The 18101-nt window shown below is 36.2% G+C and overlaps 1 protein-coding gene across 1 annotated transcript; it reads right to left on the bottom strand.

Moving 5' to 3' along the window:
* Window positions 1-412: 412 nt before the first annotated feature.
* Window positions 413-9805, bottom strand: LOC114540419. The gene is made up of 3 exons (XM_028560609.1): window positions 9665-9805; window positions 2541-2607; window positions 413-819 (listed from the first exon to the last, which is right to left on the bottom strand). Exons 1-3 carry the CDS (start codon window positions 9803-9805, stop codon window positions 413-415), a joined length of 615 nt encoding a protein of 204 aa, XP_028416410.1.
* Between the last annotated feature and the right edge of the window lie 8296 nt (window positions 9806-18101).

Raw genomic sequence — 18101 nt, 5'->3', positions numbered from 1 at the left:
CTGGCGGGGGGAGGACGACTGGCGACGAAAATTGGCCTACGAAAATTTTGACTAACGTAAAAAAATTCCTAGATCCGCCCCTGACCTTTTTATTGACCATTTAAAACTAACAAATAAACAAATTCTAATTACTACTTCTTTGGGTTGACTGTCCAGATATAAGATCAAATCGCACACTAGTTTAATTGGTTAGGGCCCTTACTCTAATAAGCGCATTAGCCACCAGTCGCAGACCCAGAATAAATTAAATTTAAAGTACCTTATTAATGACGCTATATTTTTATGGATATGATATCTCATTGACTTTGAGTGAAATTTCGATTCTCTTAGATTTTTTATATCAAGTACTTTTCAGGAGTAATAAAAACTTCATGAATTAGCAGAAGACCCTGGGAACGAGGATGGCATTACCTCAAGGCTTTGCAGCACATATGTCAGTTTCATTTTTACGAAAGATTTCCCATTCAGTCCATTTGCCGGTGTACATTTTATTACGTATAGAAGTTGGATTATGAGGCAGATTATTATCCACGTGTAACCTCAATGTGGTTCCACCGACCATTAAGAATTTTTTAGAGCATGACCAGTGCTGGCCAGACACACGCTTATTACAACAGGAAACACGCACCAGGCTATATGATTTAATCTCGCCTTCAACATCCAGGCATTTACACGAGTTTTTGTTCATCAGTTGATTTCCTCCATTTATCCACGACCATTCTTGCTTAGCGTCATTTGCATTACAGCGCTTTCCTACAACGATGTCATCGGTTCCGGCCGATAAACATATCTTTTTTTTACCATTTTGAATGCGAAAATCTAAAAATATATGTATTATGGTGATAAAATAATTATATAGTCGAGTTTCGAATACATCTCGTTGAACGAAAAAAGCTATAGACGTGATACGTCTCCTGTTTTATTCATACACAGATCACTAATGGTCTAGATGTTTTAAGTTCTCCCTTAAATATAATTAAATCTCAATTTGCATGTCTTTATAGTTAGTGCATGTAGAAACATGGTCACGTTTCTTGATGTTTGTGGCAGTGTTCCATGCAAGAATGCGATAAAAGATCACGAGGACCTTTTATCTAATTCAGGGAACTGTATTCACTTAATAAATGACCCCTTAAGGCAGTTCAAACGAATTTCATTGAATCATATCTATTTTTTGCGTCCAAATGACGCGATTAATTCCAACAAATTCTGTCGAGTCGCTTCGTAACAACATTTGGAAAAGAAAACTGGGGAAAATCCTACACAGAAACCGCGGCGACCATTTTGCTTTTTACATCTTAGTGATGTTAATTTGAAAAATGGCATATGGTAAAACGCGGACTGGACTGGACTCGTAAAACGCGGACTGGACTGGATTAGTAAAACGTGGACTGGACTAGATTAGTAAAACGCAGACTGGACTAGATTAGTAAAACACGGACTGGACTGGATTAGTAAAACACGGACTGGACTAGATTAGTAAAACGCGGACTGTACTAGATTAGTAAAACACGGACTGGACTAGATTAGTAAAACACGGGCTGGACTAGATTAGTAAAACGCGCACTGAACTAGATTAGTAAAACAAGGACTGAACTAGATTAGTAAAACGCGTACTGGACTAGAACTCAAACAGATAGAAAATTTTTCATCCACCAACGGCAGTTTTTCACCGTTATGGTGCAAACTATCGTGCTCTCCGTAAAACAGTTTTCTGGCATGCATTGAGAAATTTTTGGGCAAACTATAGATTATGTCAAATCACAATTAAAGAAATTTTATCGAGTCCAGTCCGCATTTACTAATTTAGTCCAGTTCGTGTTTTACTAATTTAGTCCAGTCCGCGTGTTACTAATTTTAGTTCAGTCCGCGTTTTACTAATCTAGTCCAGTTTGCGTTTTACTAATTTAATCCAGTCCGCGTTTTACTAAACTAGGCTAGTCCGCGTTTTACTAATTTAGTCCAGTCCGCGTTTTACTAATCTAGTCCTGTCCGCGTTTTACTAATTTAGTCCAGTCCGCGTTTTACCATATGCCTTGAAAAATTACAAATTTTGAAATTTGAGCTCTACTTTGTACTGTTGAAAATCTTTAAACACGTCAGATTTTCCGCTACGCTGGTCCAAATCTCACACTCTGGGACATATAATTTCACATTTATTCAGGAACCAACACTTTACAATAATTCACGCTCAAACACACAACTAACTTACAACAATGATTTTAACCCATATTTATAATAACAAAACAGGATGCTTTACCAAAAAATGATGCATTTCCTTGACGCATCTCTTACAGAACTACAGGATGTTTTTCTGATCTTTTCGTGCCACTACAACCCACACTTTTGTCCGCTTACCTCCACTTCCTATGCTATATGATACTACACTATTAACATTTACATAACAACCTTTTATAATAATACATATACAATTCACGACCTGAACACTATATATTTGCGCATACTATGTAAATGACTGTTTCTTACGGTCGGTATACTCAACCATGCGTTAACCTAAATTCCGCAAAATATACACTTACCATTTCCTTTTTGTTCTTTAGGGAGGTTTTTGAACGTTCCCCACTGAGATTGATTCTCCTTGCAACCCTGAAACAAGTGTTCATCATAATATAAATAAAACCGCCGAAAAGCTAATTAAGCTAGCATTCTTTCAACGAGACCTTATGTCGGTTACATTACATTATTGCGATAAGAGATAAAAAGAGAGATTCATTAAAAAAGCGAAATCGAGAATTTCGAGAATCGTGTTGCCTTCGATTATAAATAATTTCATATCAATCACTCATTTTAATTTTAACCAGAGAGGTGCTGAAATCACCTAACACTCGCCTGCACTGTTTGTCTAGAATAAGGCTAAATTAAACTCTGTATGAAAGGTATCTGTATGAAGCATGTAGTATTGAGTCATGACGGTGCAAGTCATGCAGTCGATTGCAATCACACCAATGCCAGAATTTTGTCCAGATGCTAAACTCGGTACAAGCATTGCGACAAAATGGAATAACTGGCAATCCGATTTTGACATGTATCTAACCGCAAGTGGAATTACAGACTCAACAAGAAAACGTGCGTTGCTACTACAGGGTGTATCAGAAAAAACTAGAAGATTTTAAAATGTTCAGAAAACTATCATTTTATCAAGATATCTCAAAAATATATTTACGTCTAAGTATTTTAGCATCTTCTGGCTTATCTAAGAGTAAAAACTAGCAGAAAAATTAACCTCGAAAAGCGGGAGAACGGTTTGTAAAAGCCTCATTTTTAACCGCTTGTGCAAAGAAAATGAGACGTTGAAAATCCAAGTTCAGTTCAAGAGATGAAAGTTTGGAATCTTTTGTGCAATGTATCACAATTTCAAAAAATATGATAAACATTAGGTCCGCCGCGAAACGTTTCAAAATTGGATTTTTTTTCCCCGTTTACTCCGCTCTCTCGTAACTTTTTACACGCAAGAATGATTACATGCATGAGTGATAGTTGGAATGACGTAATTACGAGCACTCTTTGTTAAATGAAAACAATAAAACAAGAGTATTCATTGTTTGTTATGTTTAAGTACGTCATTCCAACTATCACTCATGCATGTAATCATTCTTGCATGTAAAAAGTTACGAGAGAGCGGAGTAAACAGGGAAAAAAATCCAATTTTGAAACGTTTCGCGGCGGACCTGATGTTTATCAAATTTTTTGAAATTGCGATAAATTCCACAAAAGATTCCAAACTTTCACCTCTTTAACTGAACTTGGATTTTGAACGTCTCATTTTCTTTGCACAAGCGGTTAAAAATGAGGCTTTTACAAACCGTTCTCCCGCTTTTCGAGGTTAATTTTTCTGCTAGTTTTTACTCTTAGATAAGCCAGAAGATGCTAAAATACTTAGACGTAAATATATTTTTGAGATATCTTGATAAAATGATAGTTTTCTGAACATTTTAAAATCTTCTATTTTTTTCTGATACACCCTGTATATCAGGCTGGCTCGCGAGTGCGCGAAATCTTCAAACAAATTCCAGATACAGGAACTGGCGCAGATTACGAACTCGCCAAGGCAAAACTAAAAGCCCATTTTGACCCGCAGAAAAACAAGCGATATGAAGTATATACCGTTTTCGGCAAGCTAAACAAGAAAGCGGCGAGACTTTGGACCAATTTCATACGAGATTGCGCACAATGGCAGAGACGTGTGAGTTTACAGCCATCGCGTTTGAAATTGAAGAACAAATCCTTATTGGCGGCAAATCGTCGAAAATACGTAAACGAGCTCTACGTGATCCAACGTTTGATTTAAAAGCTATGCTTATCGAAGGACGTCGAGACGAACAAAGTACCTTTCAGACGAAGGAAATCGAATCAAAAGAAACAAAGGACGGAGAAATGAATCGAATAGAACAACAATGTCGGAACAATACTAATAACACTTCCAAATCCAAATGTAGAAATTGCGGTCGTGATTTTCCCCATACAAGCGTGTGTCCAGCGCGCGGCAAATCGTGCATGTAACAAGTGTGGGAAACTAAACCATTTCGCAACGATGTGTCGATCAACACAGAAACCCGAACGACCACAGAGAAGGGAACACAAAAGTAAACAGAAATACGGACAGAGGCATGTTAAAACGCTAGACACTGAACAACAATCTAGCTCTGACGAAGAGTACATATACGCAGTTAGTGATACGAAAGTGGACAACAAGTTAGTGTCACCATAGGTGGTAGTAAACTAAAAACAGCTGTAGACACCGGGGCGACGATAAACGTCATCGATTATAACACGTTCGAGAAGATGAAAGACATTAAACTGAAACGTACGAATGTGAAAGCCTTTGCATACAATAGTACAAATCCGGTAGAATTTGTCGGCAAATTTGACGCAGTCATCGAAACAAAGAAGCGTATGACAACTGCTACGATTTATGTTGTTAAAGCACAACAGTGTGGCAATTTGTTATCACTAAACACTGCACAAGAACTTGGACTTGTTAGTCTACATTTAGACAAACTTTCAACAAAACAACGCGATAAATCACATCAAAAGCACTCGACGGTATTTACGGGACTCGGTAAATTCAGGACGCCCAAATCAAGCTAGACATTGATGAAACGAAAATACCCAAAGCACAACCACAACGACGCATACCCTACCACATCCGAGAAAGGGTAAAAACAGCAACACGAGCTCGAAGAACAAGATATAATAGAACGGGTACCCGACGATGAAGCGACTCCCTGGGTTTCACCTATAGTTACGGTCCCAAAGAAAGATGGCCAAGTTCGCATTTGTGTCGACATGAGATTACCGAACGAAGCGATTCGAAGAGTACGACACCCAATACCGACTGTGGACGATATAAGCCTCTCATTGAATGGTGCACAGTATTTTTCTAAATTAGACCTAAGTCAAGCGCGTATCATCAGCAGCTTGAATTAGATGAACAATCGAGGTACATTACAACCTTTAGTACGCACCTAGGCTTATACAGATATAAGCGACTAAATTACGGAACTAATACCGCGGCAGAGATGTTCCAACATACGCTCCAAACAGCACTCCAAGGACTTCCAGGAGTTAAGAATATCGCAGACGATATTGTTATTTTTGGTTCAACAAGACGAGAACATGACGAAAACCTAGACAAATGCCTTCAACGCCTTACCGCGAAAGGACTACGATTGAACCAAAGCAAATGTGTTTTTCTAAAAGACGAACTCTCATTCTTTGGACAGATATTTACGAAAGAGGGGACGAGACCTGATCCCAAGAAAGTCAACGATTTATTGAAAGCACCAAAACCGATGAACACGCACGAAGTTCGTAGCTTCCTCGGAATGGCGAACTATAGCAGCAAATATATACAAAACTTTGCTACTATCACAGCTTCCCTAAGAGAGTTAACGAAGAAAAACATTCGTTTTGAGTGGTCGGAAGTACATCAAGCAGCTTTGACGAGCTCAAGCAGAAACTTACCTCCGCACCTTGCATGTCGTATTTTGAGAAACGAAAAGACACCTGCGTCACCGTAGATGCTAGTCCTGTAGGCATCTCCGCCATTCTATCACAGAAACCGCAACACAAAGACGCCGATCATCAACAAGTTATCGCATATGCAAGTCGTGCATTGACAGATACTGAAAAACGCTATTCGCAGACAGAAAAAGAAGCGCTTGCCATTGTCTGGGCAGTTGAACACTTTCATTTGTTTCTTTTTAGAAGTGAGTTTACACTGGTGACGGACCATAAGCCTCTCGAGATAATCTACGGTAAACGAACAGCCAAAACCTCAGCACGTATTGAAAGATGGGTTCTCCGTTTGCAACCCTACGCATTTAAGATTGTGTACAAAGCCGGTAGTAGCAATCCTGCAGACTACATGTCACGACACCCCACAGCGGAAAGTTGTCGAAAACAAGAACGAATGACAGAACAATACATTAATTTCATTGCACATCACAGTGTGCCAAAAACAATGACTTTGACAGAAATCCTCGAAGCCACCAACGCTGATGCTACGTTGACACAAGTTCGGGACGCTATACGCACAAACGAATGGGACGCACCTGCCGTTAAACCTTATACGCCCGTGAAAGACCAGCTGACCACGACCCAACACGGTATGATACTGCGAGGAACGAGGATCGTGATCCCTTCGGGTTTCACAACAGCGAGCAATAGACTTAGCACATCAGACACACCTGGGCATAGACAAGACCAAAAGCCTCATACGCGAAAAGGTATGGTTTCCTCAAATTGACAATCTGGTAAAGACCACAATTGAACGTTGAATCCCATGTCAGGCAGTGGGACGACCAAACCCACCTGAACCCATTACGACTACATCTATGCCAACACACCCATGGACAACCTTACATGTTGACTTCTATGGACCTTTGCCTACGACAGAATATCTACTCGTAGTCATTGATCGATACTCTCGATTTCCCGAAGTAGAAGTGGTACACTCCACGAGAGCATCAGCAGTGATACCAAAACTGGATAAAATCTTTGCGACCCACGGTATTCCAGACGAAATCATCTCAGACCACCATTCAACGGTTCTGACTACAAACGATACTTAGAGACCTTCGGAATAACACCCAAGTTCTCCACCCCGTTATGGCCCCAAGGTAATGCACAAGCAGAACGCTTCATGCAATGTCTCAGAAAAGTATTGCAAACAGCAAAACTTCAAAGTCGACCGTGGAGACAAGAATTGAGTCGTTTTTTATTACAATATCGTACAACACCTCACAGTTCGACTGGTGTTCCACCTTCCGAGTTATTGTTCAACCGAAAAGTTCGAGGAACATTACCCGTACTGTACAAGAAAATTGTTGTGAACAGACACAACGAAGCGCGTGAAAGAGAAAGAAAACGCCAAGAATATAATGAAGCGTACATAAACAACCGACGAAACACCAAGAAAAGCAACATCACCGTTGGAGCCATGTATTGGTTAAACAGCCAAAACAAAACAAGTTAACATCCCATTTTAATACAACACCATATCAGGTTGTATACAGAAAGAAGACTGTGATAAAAGCACGGAGTAAAGATGGTCATGTAATAGAACGGAACATTTCCCATTTCAAGAAAATTCCGAAAAGTAATGGAAGTGAATCGGACAGTGATGATACGAGCGAGAACAACGAAGCTGACAATGAAGAGAACGTGAGAGATACACACTACAATGAAGAAAGAAGAGAGGGTACAGTCAGAAGATCTACCAGAGCGAGGAGAATACCAGAAAGATATGGACAAACATTACCATCAGACATTATTAATAGAGTGGATAATTTAGGACACAAATGCACATAGTGATTACATTTGATTGAACTGATTTAGAAGTAACGTTTAATTTAAATAAGGAGAATGGTGTAGTATTGAGCTAGTTAATAGTTAATACTAATATAATGATTGACACTTAGTCGAATATATATAGGAAGACAATAATAGCAATATAGGAGTTAGTGAGTGAGGGATTCGGTAACAGACAACAGCACAATAAAGAATATATGAACATCAAAGCGTGTATTAAAATAATAGCATAAAGAGAATATTAAAAAGCACAAATTACCGATCTTTTATTACAAATTACAAGGCTAAAATCCGCGTTGGAAGGTAATATTAAGCACAAACTTCAGATATTAGTTGTGACCTCAGAATAACTGGCCAAAACTGGCCTCGGAATTACATTAGTTTTATTTGTGACCAATATTTCTTCCGTTTCTCGCAATCCGCGCACGTGATATCAACAGGTAAGTTAACGGACCAGGCAAAAGTCCCTGCTTTAAGCCGGGCGCACACACAACGATTTTACGGTAGTTGGTCCATTCAGGTTTAGACATATAGGCAGCCCTTGCCCAGACATGTTTTCCTTCTCGCGGCGCTCGCGCCTCGCGCGTGTACGCGAGTCTACTTGGTCTAATATTATGACCAAGTATGGATCGCCAGTCGCCACATTTTGATGAAAACATCCATCTAGACAATCTAGACAGGAATCGGCCGACTAAAATCGTCGTGTGTGCGCCTAGCTTTATGAAATAAACAAGATTGGATTTTTATATCTGCACAAAAAAGGATTATGCATCAAACAACGAAAAGGTATGTACATAAATCTTATAGGTGCTTTAATAATATATTTGCATGTGTATCTACATAAATAATATGCAAATATATGTCACATGCGTTGCCATTTGCCTTTGCATTCCGAGCCTATCGGCTTTCTACTTATAAATACTTATGTGCTAAAGCTTGTAATTGCGAATTATCTGACAATATTCTTTAAACTTTAACGTTGGACTATGTTTTATATATTTTCACTCCCTGAATGATTTCTATATTAAGCGATTGAATTTTGATACGGCATGTCACAACACAATCTCATATTAAATTTATAATTGTACATGTAAAATACAAACAAATGGTAGCATACAGGTGAAAATATTTGAAAGTTTCTCATTTGGCTTAGGGTTGTACAAATAGTTTCGTTAAATATGATTCAGCTACAACTTTGAACTAATAATGGGAAAATAAAAGTGGCATCTTAACATTCTACTTATCATGTAGTGTGGACGGGGACGAAGACGGGGACGGGGACGGGGACGCGGACGCCAAGACTATAGCAATAGCTCTCTTACACTAAAGTGCAGGCGAGCTAAAAATGACGAAAGATATTAGAACAATTTTTAGGAACAGGCGAATGATTTTGCAATGTTTGCTTTAATCATGCAGGGTTACAAATTGCCCGACTTTCCCCTGATTTCATGAAAAATTGCTATAATTCAATGGCATTGTATCGGTATAACCATAACCTTATAGCTGATCTATTCTATTCCATTCTAGTTCTGGACTTGAAAGAAACATTATAGCGCCAATGATGTATAGGGGGAAATATCTTTCTTTGTATGCATGGATGTTTCTGAACGAGAAAGTTTAATTGAACAAAAGTGGGGAACTCTTAGCAAACAAAAGCGAGCAAACATGCCATATCACAGCTGCATCCTCAACAGTGTTAACTTTTCTTTTTTACCCATGGTTGCCAATAGCAATTTCAATTTTTCAATTACAGATATAATAATTAGACAGTTGCATGCGAAAAACAAAAGTATATGCGTTTTTCGTCAACCCCGGTAAGTAGTGTACTCACACAAAATGTTTTCATGTCTTGGTGAAGTGTCCACTCTCCCTTCGCAAAAACTTCAACATCTTTTTGTGAAGTACTACTGCTGATTTGACAGTTTATTTCATCTCGTGCTAATTTAGGTCTGTGGTTGTAAGCCACACACATTTGTTCTTCCAGGCAATTTAAGGAGCATTCAATTTCAGAATGAACAACATAACTTGATATGACATCGTCATTTGATAACGGGTTGCCTGTTAAGAAGAAAATAATTCTAAACTTTTTGCCATGATTTTGTAATCCTAGAGAATTTCATGATCAACTGTGTTGAACGCTGCGGACAAGCCCATTATTTTGAGTAAGAATGTTATTATGAGCCTTGTGTGCTGTGAAAGCATTTATGTGTTTAATGTTTTACCAGGTGTCCAAAAAAGTAAACCCATTTAATTCAAAATAACTTCCTATCGAAATGAAAAAACTTTCATTGGTTAGAGGATAGACTAACTTAGATTTTAATGTTTTATGAACTTATCGTAGTATTTTTTAGGAATATTCAGCGAGATATTACTTTTCAAAATCGGTACATTATTTCGGGATATGTCTACTGTATATAAGAAACAGAACTTTATACATTAAATGTCTACTGATTTTTTTTTTTAATCGGGATATGTGCATGTCTACTTTATATATGCAAAATATGCTCTATTACTCTTACTTCACTACATAAATATTTGTATACATAATATTATGTCATTCATCATCGTTTCAACATAGAAATTTTTTTTCAACTGATGTTCATTTTTTGCGGAGTTTCTATATTGTTTTATATTTTACTGCGAGATTATAAATACCAAGTTTATACCGAAAACATACTATTTCTTATTCACACGTCCCATTAAACAAGGTAAACGCATGGATTGTGTCAAACTGATAAATCATCGATGACAACATTGCTACTCACCGTTTTTCCTCACTGTTTTGAAATATTTTTGATAATCAAAAGATGATTTCGATGATTTTGCTGCGGTGTAGCAATTTATACCTTTCAGCAACAAGAATTGAACCAAAATTATATACATTGGCACTCGTTCAGTTTAGTGACTTTAAACTAGAGATGAGCGGTTGAACGTCAGTCCACGCAGTGAAACTCAACACACGAGTAGAGATGTAACGTACGTCTGTAAATACGGAAAGATAGAGAGAAATATTAACACCTGCGTCTATTGTTATGGACACACATCTATCATTATGAAAGTTTTATATTGATAGTATTATTAATATTTAATTTATATATACTCAAACAAATAAACTTGTTCTATTGTCATACTGTATAATTATAACCCGCAAGCTAAAATAATTGTTTTTAAGATTTAAAAATATTCAAATGTTAAAGAACTTCAATATCAATGATAAATCTTATATATAATCAATGACAAATAGCTACTGCAATATTAAAAACAATTACACACTGGCACTCTTGCCCATAGACATTCAAAATCACACTAATATCCACAGCTACAGGCAATCATCATGCAGAAAACAAAAATAATTGCGAAAACTCAATAATTTAAAATTGTACTATTTGCCACTGTCATTCTCATGAGAAAAATTAAATTGAAGTTCCATACATTTTAGTCCCTTATTATTTATTGATTACAGAAGACATATAATAGATAAGTGCAGTAATAAAAAGAATTAAGTCGTGCAATTATTGCCAAACCAATTCGTTTGATTTTGGCATAAATTCCAAATCCAAAATCTAAATCCTTATATATGTCATATTTGGAAAAGAGAAATTAATCAATCAAAATAACTTATTTTCCTGCAAATTTTAATAAAATAAGTAATAAATTAGAATCATGTAAAACTTTTCGCGTGAAAGAAAAGCGTGCGCAAAATAGGGTTGTCATCTCGTGCATAATTATGTGTACAAATTAAGCTGCACAGCCTTCACTGACGAGGCGTTATCATCATAATATATTATATATATATATATATATATATATATATATATATATATATATATATATATATATATATATATATATTGAAAGACTAGCTTAGCTACTCTGAGTTTCACGCTATAAAGCGATCGTCAGGCTAATGACAGGTCTAGTTGCTATTTTCTATATTTACATCGTGATATAAGGTATCGGGTTACGTGTCTACATCGAGTGAAAAGTTCAGAGCGTTTGTTCAGCAGAGATTTAGTTTAGCGTTTCATAATGTATAGCTTCTCTTCAAGGCAGAGGTTACATCTTCTTGAGCCGGCTTTGTAGGCTGGGACGGTTTTCAGGAGGGACCATGTTATAGAGAATATAGAGAATGCTTTCTTAGCTTCCTTCATATATATATACATATATATATATATATATATATATATATATATATATATATATATATATATATATATATATATATATACATATATATATATATATATATATATATATATATGATATATATATATGATATATATATATATATATATATATATATATATATATATATATATATATATATATATATATATATATATATATATATAAATATATATGGTTATATGGTATATATAACCAGCAAACTACAATATTTGTTTTTAAAATTGATAAATATTCAAATTTCCAAAAATTTCAATATCCATGATAAATTTTACAATCTATATGGCAAAAACTGCAATATCATGGTCTCAGGGGAGTGCGATTTCGGCATTACACACTAGCAGCACTCTTGCCCATGGAAATTAAAAATCACTTTAATATAGCATTTGCCCTTCATTAAGGGAAAACAATACTGAATTACGCTTATTGCATATACTTAATAGTGCGATTCTAACTTCAATAACATCAATAAAATGTCAATTGGGCGTCATGGGAGCTCAATAAAACAACGATTTAATTCACGCCAACTTTTAACGTTCAAATGTGAGAGTCAAGTAATAATAGCATGTAGGGAAGAATCATTAGTGCGATACGAATAACAATAAGGAAAAACCATTGATTAATAAATTTTAAATAATAGTGTATTTTCAATTAACTGAAGTTTACATTTTTATTATGATTACCATTCAATGACAAAGTTTTTGCAAGACCCAGACAAACAGTTCATTTAATCATTCTTGAATATTTTCTCTCGCTAGGCATCGTGGCATCAATTGAAACCAATGCACTTTTTGATGGTAACGAAGAACGGAGCATTCTCTGCCGTGTATTTTACGTCTTCTTCCGCAGCCATAATATGGATGCTATGATAAAAATCGATCCAGTGAACGTCTTTTTATCCTGACATGCATTCCCATGTGTGTTGAACTTTCACATTTCTGCCTAAATTTACAATGGCACGAACGAGAGTTAAATTAAAAATACATTATTACTTTTAAATAATATATGGGTTTTCTTATTGCTATTCGTATCGCACTAATAATTCTTCCTACATGCTATTGTTATTTGACTTTCACATTAATTTTGAGCGTTAAAAAATGGCATAAATTAAATCGTTTTTTTATTTAACTTCCATTACTCCAAATTGACATTTTGTCATCGCTGTTATTGAAATTATTGAAGCGCATTACATATTAAGTATTCATAAGCGTTTACTTTATTCAGTATTGTCTCTCCCTTAATGAAGGGCAAATGCTGTAGCCAATACAGCTATGGCCAATCAACATACAGAAAACAAAAAGAATTTCGAAGTTAAATCATTATAAATTTCACTAATTTCAAATTTTACTATTTGCCACTGAAATTGTCATGAAAAAAATGATATTGAAGTTCCATACATTTTAGTCCCTTGTTGATAACAGAAGACATATAATTAATAAGTAATAAAAAGAAATAAGTCGTGCAATTGTTACCAAACCAATTCGTTTGATTTTGACATTGAATCCAAATCCAAAGTCTAAATCCTTATAAATGTCATATTTGAAAAAGAGAGATTGAACAATGAAATTAACTTATTTTCCCGCAAATTTTAATAAAATTAATAAAAATTTGGAAATATGTAAATTTTTCCCCGGTAAAGAAAACGCGTAAGAGGAAAGTAGCCTTCAGTGAAAGCAAATGTATATACCTGCGTAAAATAGGGTTGTCATCTTCTGTAGATTATCACAAAAATGTGACACAAGTTTGCTTTTTAGAGTCAAAATAGTTTATATACTTTGCCTAAGTTAGCGGGAATACGGGGCCGGCTTATTTTATTTTATACTTAGCAAAAGTCAGAGAAGAAGGTCAGTCAAGTGGAATCAGCCCAGATGAAGATGAGATTGACTCGCTATTAGAGGAAATTTGTGATAAAGAAAATGGATGCTTAACCCTCCTATTACATCCAATAAAAAGAAAGCAGAAAATGACAGAACCACAGCTAATTAAATAAGACTTCAAACCATGGAAACTGTAAGAGAGACTACTAAAAGAAAGGAGAAAAATGAAAGGGAGCATACAATTGTTATTGCAAAACCAAAGCCAAATGCAGCAACACAATCAAGAACAGAAGAGACAACAGCAACTTCAAGAACAACAGCATGCACAAACCATGCGACAAATGTTCCAATAACAACAAATGCAGAGTCAGGCCTTGATAGCTCTCTTAGAAAAATTTGCTAACAAATAGGACACATGAAGGCATGCATGTACACTTCCGTAAGTTGTGTTATTATTTATAGCTTTTTTAACTGTTAAATTTAGAATATAAAAGCTCCTCTATTTTATTTTCTGGACAATATGGACAATGACAATGTTAAAAAAAATTGGAAATACAGAACTATTAACCCATTTAAATTAATGTTTGCAATTCCAACGTAATAAATACAAGTTTGTTAAACTATACTCTTAACATTTGCATTTGGTTGGTCAGATTTCCTTCTCGAAATGATGCCTGTAGGTACACCCTTGAGGGATATGCTGGATCCCAAAAAAAAATTTGGATCGCCTCTTGTCGAAAAAGCTTCTGCGTTCTGTTTCTAAGGTCTGCAGCAGTCCTGACTCAGCCAACATTACCAGCATGCTGTCTTTTCCTGTAATTTAGTGTAAATTCCTCTCCTAGCAACATTAAAATACAGTCCAATTCATTTTTAAATTACCCTCTTTAAGAATGCCTTAAAATAACTTTAAAATTGCAGTACGTTTATTATACCCCACTCTTCAACATCTCCTTTCCGTGCGTGTCCTTAAGTATATCTGGAACGTATATAGCCTCTAAAGGGTTTTCATTTTAACCTACAGGTCCATATAAGCTTTGCAATCATTCCGTTTGGGACAACAACAGACTGAAATTTCGGGGAATGTGCTTTCCTGTGTCCTTTAAAAACCAGCCTCTGGTTTTGTCTAGGCCTGCAGATCGGACGGACTGTTTCATCATTGTACCCAAAACAGTTTTGTTATTGGGCACCTTTTTGATGAATGGATGTTGCGTAAACTTCTCAGAAGGCTGTTGTTCCATTCAGTTATGCGGTGGTTATGAGTTTCGTAGATGTAGTTTAACACATGATTTGTAATCATGCATATATTTCGGAAACAGATCTTCTGAATAGGGTTATCACATCGCCGTACCTGCAAGGATAGGCGAATCGCTTCATCAACATACGCAAGCCCTCCATATCATCAGCAACACTTCGCTGGTACATCTTGAACGAGGAAGGAATCTGTAGAGCATTAGCTGATGAATGAAAATATTTTTTTCCACTCGAAAATTAGCCTTGCTTTCAGCCTCCAACAGATCGTTGAAATCGAACTTGGGGGCGTCTTGTGGGTGAAATCTGGATTTTTGAAGTGAAAATAATCGTACAATAACACACATTCATCGCTTGAGATAATTTCATCAGCATAAGAGTAGGCTATAATTTCACGAAATTTCCTAAATGACATTTTGTTCACGTCCCCGTTTGTTTTTGCTTAATGATTTGTTTTTCGCGCTAAAACATCGTCCTCGGTCCCGTCTTTCGCGGTTAAATGGAGTCGCGTCGTTGTGAGATTGTTGTCTGCTCAAGTTCGCTACGCTTTCTTGGGGGCATTTCATCTAATAGTTTAAGAATTAATATTGAATTTGGTGCAATATTTTTATTCAAACTGAGGTTTTGGGTTATTTAACACAGAGGGCACACAATTCTGGCGATATTTCGACTTTATTCCAAAGTCATTCTCAAACTAATTATCTATTTACGAGCGTTCTTCGATGTTTCATCAGGGTGAGTAAAGAAGTAAAAAAATTATAAAACTGTGTGTGAGGTTTTAATAGTATTGGCTCGGTTTGAATTGCCTATATCAGAACGGCCTATATCACTTGTGGGATCTTTACAGATTTGAATAGGACTTGAAAAATTAGTTTGTAAGTTCTACAACCCTTTTTGATGTAATCAAATAGTTTCGAAAATACGTCGGTTGGGGGGACTGGGACTCAGGAATGATTTGCAAACACGCCGTCTTTTATAATGTAAAAATGAAGAGTTTCACTGGCGATATAGTTTGCACTTTTCAAGAACAAAATGCGGGAACGGTGCGTTGTGTATGGCTGTAGCAACTGGGCGAGTTTTTCTCAAAATATTTTACGTTATTGGAAGATCGAAGTAAAATTACAATTGATTATATTATGTTTGACAAGAACTCCATTCCTGAGTCCCAGGTCCTCGAGCACGACGGAAATTTAGGCAAATCGTCATGTTTAGATGTAAATATTTCCGAAACTATTTAATTAAATCAAAAAGGGTTGTAGAACTTATAAACTATTTTTTCAAGCTCTATTCTAATCCGTAAAGATCCCACACGTGATATAGGCACTTTAAATTGTGAGCGTGTACTTAGTAAGCTTTTTTTATTTAAGTTAAAGCAGCTGACGGCGTTGCACCTATACTTTCTATTCACTTAATTGTTCTCCTGATTCAAAGTAGGAATGATTTCAATCATGTTAGGGGAATTTTACCTTTGCTGTTGCTTGTAATTGCAAACATTGTCATTATTGAATTCAAAGAAATGTTCCCCGACGAATTGCGAGATAATCGTATAAGAAGTTAGTTTGTTTCGCATATATTTGCTTCAAGTGCATGGTCGTGAAGATTTATTTAGGTTTTATCAACACCATGTTAATTGTAGAAGCTATAGCTTACACTTGCTTCCATCATCGTACAACTCATTGCAACTTTATGAAATAAATATACAGATAAATTGCAGCAAAAAAAACCACAAAACACAAACTCCATGAAAGCATCACCAGAAATGCAGCCCATGTAACATGGGTGCCAAGCATGCGCGACTTATGGGTAATTTAGGTATTCGATATATGGAGTCATCTCTAAGAATGGGGAATCATTAAAATTTGCTTTCTATCTAGCCCGCAATCGAACTGTCAAGTTTCCACGTCCAAAACATCATCAATTTTATCGATCTTTAATCACTGAAAATTTGTGGGCAACTTGAAATGCCTATGTATATGTTCCCGAGAAGGAATATTTTTTATGATGGGCACCGTATGGGAAAGAATATAGTATATTACTGATATTAGACTCATCTTAGGCACCGTAAGGCCCGTTTACACTTGCAATTTTGCCGCGATTTCATGCGCGATTTTCTTCTTTTGAAAGATATAAACGAGTGAATTAGTTATGGATGTTCGAATAGGAAATTGCACACATCAGGGCATTAGCAACTAATTACTCGTTCACATCTATCTATAAGGAAGAAAATCGCACATAAAATCCCAGCAACAGGCCTAGACAATTCACATATCAGTTCGTTGCGGGCGGGCTTCGGCAAATGTCCACGTCAGATCTGGCTCGTAAAGGCCCTAGTTTTATTTACATCGCATTTTAGGTTCCCCCAACGCGATGGGGTTTGTCAATTTCGCAAAGTGATATTTGATTGCCATTATTTTTTTAGCTGTTGCCGGAGTCGACCTTGTTTTCTTTCCACGGGTGAATTCCTAATATATGAATGAATCTCTTAACGCTAGCGCCAATCTTAAGGTCTTCTGTAAGCTGTATTTCTCTAAAGAAAGCGTATGACAATCTCCACGGGATGATTCACGCACAATAATAAGTTTATATATTTTATTCACTCCCTCCTTCTCCCATATATAGACTTAATTACCCTAAGGGATGTAGTGTTGATATCCAGTGGCGTAGCCAACATGACGATTTTCTCCCGCTATCAAATTTCGAGTTTTTATAATTGTTCATTTCCCTAGAAATGTAATTTTTTCACAATCAATGAACACCAAAATATTGGCATAGCGCGGGACAAATCGTCAGGCTGGCTACGCTACTGTTGATGTTCTATATTTTCTTTTTAAGATATAGAAAACTTTTTCCGTGTTTCTATACAGTTATAGAAATACGCGTGGAAGCTTGGGAGAACAAGAAATAGCCAGTGGGAAAACAAGCCCATTGGGCGAGTTTTACTACTTTATTTCGAGTTCTCCCAAACTTCCACAGGTGTTTCTATTACTGTATAGAAACACAGGAAAAATGTTTTTTAAT

Source organism: Dendronephthya gigantea, unplaced genomic scaffold, assembly GCF_004324835.1.
Source record: "Dendronephthya gigantea isolate DGI-Jeju-01 unplaced genomic scaffold, DenGig_1.0 000003F, whole genome shotgun sequence".
NCBI classification, from domain to species: Eukaryota; Metazoa; Cnidaria; class Anthozoa; order Malacalcyonacea; family Nephtheidae; genus Dendronephthya; species Dendronephthya gigantea.
This window is presented reverse-complemented; position numbering and strand designations above follow the sequence as displayed.

Coding starts and splice junctions, on each gene's coding strand:
- LOC114540419 (XM_028560609.1), bottom strand. CDS start 9,805: ATGTGTGTGGCTTACAACCACAGACCTAAATTAGCACGAGATGAAATA. Junction 2,608..9,664: donor AAGACATGAAAACATTTTGT/GTGAGTACACTA, acceptor CACTTGTTTCAG/GGTTGCAAGGAGAATCAATC. Junction 820..2,540: donor TAAAGAACAAAAAGGAAATG/GTAAGTGTATAT, acceptor ATATATTTTTAG/ATTTTCGCATTCAAAATGGT.